Here is a 6,046-nt window from a genome sequence, read left to right as displayed (position 1 = left end):
TTTATTAATATTTATAAGCAATACCATATTTGCAAGTTTTCTTGTAGGATGTTTAAGAATATATATATATATATATATATATATATATATATATATATATATATATATATATATATATATATATCCGAATCAAGATCTACCAATAATTAATAAATTTCAACAGATTCTTTATCCATAAAACATTATCTCCAACAAAATCACCAATAAACATTTTAAAAGCACAAAGATGTTCCATGTTAGACGTCGAGAAACATAATAGGTCCATGATAATGACATTTTTCCCATGAATAAATTTTTTTTTTTACAAGAGTAAATCATAATTACCATTAACAATCTTTAAAATTTGACAAAACCTCTCTAGCCTCCAGATCTAAAAGGAAATATGTGTAGTAATTTATTACGTGTAAAGGAGGACTTTTAAAAGTGCTGGCAATGTCATAATACATTAGAAGATTAGTGTAATAATTTACCTATATATTAAAAATAACGATTCTATGTGATTAATTTTTATAAATAAAAACAAGAAAATTAATCCTGAGATTTGTAAAACTTGAATCAGTGATTTTTAGAAAGCAAACTCAGGAGTCTAACCAGTTCAACTAACCCTGAGGGATGTAAATCAACTAGTCAGGCCATGAGTTTGTTCCCTAAAAATTACCAGTTCGAGTCTCACAAACTTCAGAGCCACTGGAGACTTAGTCGTTAACTGCCTGTAGGATTAGTTGAGATGCGTTCAAGTTGACCTGAATATTCATGTTAATAGAAAAAAGTAATTTAATGCACCGTTCGATAATTTCATACATGCATAAGAATAATGTTTAGCAATGCGGTGCATCTTGAATAAAATTTTAGTTTTTTTAAAAAATTATTTTTTTAATATTTTTAAATTGTTTTTATTTATAATATTTAAAAAAATATATTATTTTAATATATTTTTAGAAAAAATAAATACTGTACTATCACACAGTACCTAAAAAAAATCGGTGGCTGGAGAGACATGGTTTTCATCAATATAGGGTTTAAGGAAGGGTTATTTGTCAACAATGACTAACTCAGACCAAAAAATGAATAAAAGAGGATTACGAAGATAATTGCGAGGGAGGGAAAGAGTGGGGCAGCAGTAGTAGTAGTAGTAGGGGGCTTCAGCTATGTAGGGGACCCTGGACTGAGTTCTTCAAGTACCAGCATTTAAGGGCTGTGTTTTTCTGCAGTTTCTTTTGTCTGTACCCACACACAACCTGTAAGAGAAAAAATAAAATCCATGTCCTTCCTTGACAGTTTCACTGCACAAAATTACACACAGAGGAGAGATACGTAAGAAAGAGAGAAAAGGGCTGTTAGAGGTGATCATTAGCGTCATCATGATCGTCATTATCAACAAGAAAACTTAAAAGGAAAGAGGATGGATGGGGATCATCATGGAAGATAGGTTGATTAATTAAAGCCAAGAAGAGAAGAGGACACCTATCTGTGGTGTCTTATTCTTAATTTTTTTTTAATATCTTGATGGAGATGTTCTTCTTTTTCCACACTTTCACACCAAAAAGTCTTTAGCCACTCCTCTCCTCTCCTCAAACAGTGTTATAATTATTTTTTATTTTGAAAAGGAAATGCGGGGATAGTTATGAATTGTAGAAAAATACTACAGGGCTAGAGATTTTGAGATATGAAAATCATGGAAGCATAGCCTGTTACTGCTACTCGTCCAATTAACATTCCTCTATGATCAATCAAATTTTAGAGAGAGAGAGAGAGAGAGACCCCACGAGTGGGGCACTATTACTGCAATTAATCTTACAGGCCCAGCTATACAGATTCTTTCTTAGCTTTATTGGCCCTCCTCTCACCTACTACTCCTCTCTTATCTCTCTCTCTCTCTCTCTCTCTCTCTCTTTGAAGAGGGACAGCAGTCAATCACAAGGAAGAAAAGAAGATCCCCACGCACTACCAGACTATCAGTGCTGCGTGTCTAGAGAGATAAAGAGAGGATATTTACAATCCACAAAGACTTTTTTTTGAAGAAATACACAAGGTCTTCCATATATTTATTTATTTTTTGGTGTTGGTGTTTTGTTTTCTGTGGTACTGGTGTGACCTGAAGGAGAAGAAAATAGGGAGATAGAAGACATAACGGGTTTGAATCATTATTGAACAAGACTTGATTTTGTGGTGAAGAAGAAGAAGAAGAAGAAGAATTTGTTGAAGAATTATTTGCGTCAAGTTGAAACCAGCCTCAGCCCCGGATGGAATTAATGGAATCACAAAGAAATACAGCAAACCAACAAAGCAACAGTAGTGGTAACAAAGATCACCATGGCCAAAAACAAGAATCAGTAGCAGCTTCACTGCAGTTAGTCCCTCTTGAAAGTCGACCATCACAACTTCAACAACAACATGGGTCTACTACTACTACACCCACTAGTCAGGGCCCATCCATGGGCTCCATATCTTGCCAAATTGGTACCCATCCTTCCACTTCAACATCCAATTCTGCTGTCACAAAGTCCACCACAAAAAGGCCCTCAAAGGACCGCCATACCAAGGTAGATGGCCGCGGCCGACGCATCCGGATGCCAGCCATGTGTGCTGCACGAGTGTTTCAGCTCACAAGAGAATTAGGCCATAAATCTGATGGAGAAACTATTGAGTGGTTACTACAGCAAGCTGAACCGGCCATAATTGCTACTACTGGCACCGGTACAATTCCTGCCAATTTCTCTACTTTGAATGTTTCATTACGTAGCAGTGGTGCTACTATTTCAGCACCTGCATCAAAATCAGCTCCGCTTTCTTTTCATGGTGGATTAGCTTTCTATGATGCCAATAATGCCAGCGATACTCGAAGAGCTATGGCTTCTAACCCTCCGATGTTAGGATTCCACCATCAGTTGTATCCTCAAAACCTTGTTTCTGATGATAATTACGTGAGGAAGACTTTTCGAGAAGATCTTTTTAAGGAAACCACACAGCAACAAAGCACGGAAACAATTGAAGCCAGTAATTCTGCTAAATCAAGAGCTGGAGTTCAAGATCAAGAAACAGCCGGCTCTATTAGGCCAACAACAAACATGCTACCAACTCCAATGTGGGCAGTTGCGCCGGCGGCAACCACGAATGGAGGAAATACATTCTGGATGTTACCGGTTGGAGGTGGCGCCACCCCAACAGCTTCCGTTCAAGAGCCCCAGATGTGGACTTTTCCTGCGGCAGCAACCGGAGTGCCATCAATGCAAAGGGTGAATTTTGGCGGCGGCGGCGGCCGCGTTTCAAGCCCGGTTCAACTTGGGTCCATGATAGTACAGCAGCAAGTGGGGGCTAATCAGCAACTTGGATTAGGAATATCAGAGAGTAATATGGGGATGATATTGGGTGGTGTGAATCCTTATAGCAGTAGTAGGGTTGGTTTGGGCATGAATTTAGAGCATCATAATCAAGACAATCAACCACAAGGCAGTGACAGTGGAGATGAAAACCCTAATGATTCTCAATAATATCGTCAAAATAAGCAAGTTTTTTTTTTAATTTTTTCAGTCTAAATTCGGTTTTGTTTGCGACTGCCCTTTTTTTTGCTTTGGTATGGCTTTTTAGCAGTCGTTTTTGAGCTAAAATTATTTGGGTTTCTGTTTTGATTTTCGCTTTGTAATTGTAGAGTTGCCTTTTGAAGCTGCCATTGTTGATTGTTAGCCATGTCTGTTCATATGAAAGAAATGGAATTCTATGCATAACCTGGTGCCAAAAATGATTTTCGCTTTAGAATTTTGTGTAACAACATGGACTCAGCGGCCACTCTCCTGTCATCCTGAGAGGTTTCAATTTTGAATCAAGAATTGAACTTGGCCCCCAAAGGCCCCATTTCCCTACCAAGATCTGGTCTTTGTTTTCAAGTTTCCATCTTCTTTTGTGAAGGAGAGATTTTGGTGGGTGGAAGGTAAGAGATTATTGTTGTTTTCTTCCCAGAAACCCAACCAAGATCATCGTTCATCTCCTTAATTTCTTCCTTTATTGAATTATTCTTTAGAATTATTATATATTAAAGACATGCAAGTCTCTGTGTGATCTCATTTTCCTGTGCTAATGCCTGTCGATTCTTCTTAAACAAGGGTTGAAGACACCAATGGCAATTACATTCCTGAATAGGGAACTTTGTTATTAATTTCTGCAACCATTCTTGTCCCATAATCTGCACTAGTCCTAGCATGATCTGCACAAGGAAATAATCTTTTAATCATGGGATAAACCTACCTGCAGAAATCATGATTGTTTATATTTTAAGTTTATGGTTTTTGTCATGAGCAAGTAAGGGGCGAATATTATATAAATAGGAAATGGAAAAACAACAAGAAATCAGTATAACTAAGAGAGAATATAAAAGATCTGAAAAATGGGATTCTCTCTTACCACATTATATTCTCTCATGGAAATAGGGAGCCTGTAAAACGAAAAGAGTGCTGTAAGATGGAGGATGGCCTAATTGCCGGTTTCCACATGGCCTTCCATCAATGGATGAGGAGGATCCATCTTCTTCTTCTTCTTCTTCTTTTATATATACATGATTTGATTTGTTGGATTAGGGTTTGCCTGGTTGTCCACTTGTAGCATAAAAGCAAATGGTGGAGAGCAAACAATGAGGAATCTGGTCGTCGACCTTCTGTCTTTCCCATATCCCGTTTTGTCCAAACAAGCTTGTCACTTTTATTATCCTTTTGGGTTTTTCATTTTTTAGATTTTTCCCTTTCCAAATGAATTCTTGACTAATTATCATATATATGTGATCGATTGCAGTCAAAATTGAGTAAATTCGAATTTAGAAAAATAAAATCAGGGTCCAATGAGTACGGTCTCCATTTGGAATCTAAGGGGAGATCATGGGAGTTTTTCTTTTCTTTTTAATAAATACACTTTATAAAAGGACTTGGCATCAATAATGCCTTGAATTCACTTGGTTTTTACTACAAAAATAACCACCAAAATAAATTAAAAACAACAACAACAATAATAATTTCTTAATGTTGAGACAATGGAATTTCTTTTCTTTGTACCTAATATACATGATTTATTAAGCAAACTTTAAAATATATTTTAAAATTCAAATAACCCATTTATAGTAAAAATAATAATTAAATTAACAAAAGATTGTACGATAGAATAAGAAGTTTTCATTGATGAAAAATAAATAAATAAATAAAATTAATGTTGCCCATGCACGATAACTTGGTATACTATCACTGGTTAAAAGGAATTTATTTTATGGAGGCAGTATGGGATTATTGTGCATGTGTTAATTAATACTACTTAATAAACGTCAAGAGGGAGGTAGATTTTAAAATAATTTTTAATTAATGCTCTCTTGTGATCATCACAAAATTGAAGCTCTCTTCCTTGATAGATGAAGCATGGAAAGGTCATTGGTAGACTATATATAGAGAGTTTAGGATTTTGTTGGGAAAAAAATAATAATAATCTTGATGGAAAAGTAACTCTCTATTTTCACTGCCTTTTTCGGTGTAAGGAATTGAAAGCTCTGACTTGACTTAAATAATGTTAACTTGTTATGAAATCCTGAATTATTATATATTTTTTTTGAAAGAGATATTGTATTATTATTTTTTTATTAATATGGGTGTCCGAGTCAGCTTGTGCATACCTCGATTAATCCTATGAGCCTTGAAGTTAACGACCATGTAAGCATCCAGTGTCCATTATATTAGCAACCACAAGACTCAAACCTGAAACCACATGAGAAGTAAATCTTTTAGTTTCAAACTTTTACCACTGAATCCCTTACTAATTTCTTTTAATCGATAAGGATGTTGCATTTTTCTTTAAGCATGATAATTTATGGACTACAACATGATTAATAACTTGTTTTGGAGTGTGTAGTTTTTATTTTTAAATTGATATTTTTTTAATTATTTTAATGTGCTGCTATCAAAAATAAAAAATATAAAAATATATTTTAATGCATTTTCAAGTAAAAATTATTTTAAAAAAATATCTTACTTTACAATACCAAACAAGCACAAGTATTTATTTGATATTGTTATAA

General features: G+C 35.0%; 1 protein-coding gene and 1 long non-coding RNA gene across 2 annotated transcripts; one reads left to right on the top strand and one right to left on the bottom strand.

The window, feature by feature from the left end:
- Positions 1-1,820: 1,820 nt before the first annotated feature.
- On the top strand, positions 1,821-3,725 carry LOC133670114 (transcription factor TCP23-like). Its single transcript, XM_062090581.1, has one exon. It carries the CDS (start codon positions 2,244-2,246, stop codon positions 3,489-3,491), a length of 1,248 nt encoding a protein of 415 aa, XP_061946565.1. The 5' UTR covers positions 1,821-2,243; the 3' UTR covers positions 3,492-3,725.
- A 265-nt stretch (positions 3,726-3,990) lies between these two features.
- On the bottom strand, positions 3,991-4,645 carry LOC133670115 (uncharacterized). The gene is made up of 2 exons (XR_009834012.1): positions 4,399-4,645; positions 3,991-4,201 (listed from the first exon to the last, which is right to left on the bottom strand). It is a non-coding gene; the product is annotated as an uncharacterized LOC133670115 (long non-coding RNA).
- Positions 4,646-6,046: the final 1,401 nt, after the last annotated feature.

The sequence above is a fragment of the Populus nigra genome, chromosome 12 (assembly GCF_951802175.1).
Source record: "Populus nigra chromosome 12, ddPopNigr1.1, whole genome shotgun sequence".
Classification (NCBI taxonomy): Eukaryota; Viridiplantae; Streptophyta; class Magnoliopsida; order Malpighiales; family Salicaceae; genus Populus; species Populus nigra.
This window is presented reverse-complemented; position numbering and strand designations above follow the sequence as displayed.

What these genes read in the sequence shown, in the direction of transcription:
- LOC133670114 (XM_062090581.1), top strand. Translation starts at nt 2,244, where the DNA reads ATGGAATTAATGGAATCACAAAGAAATACAGCAAACCAACAAAGCAAC.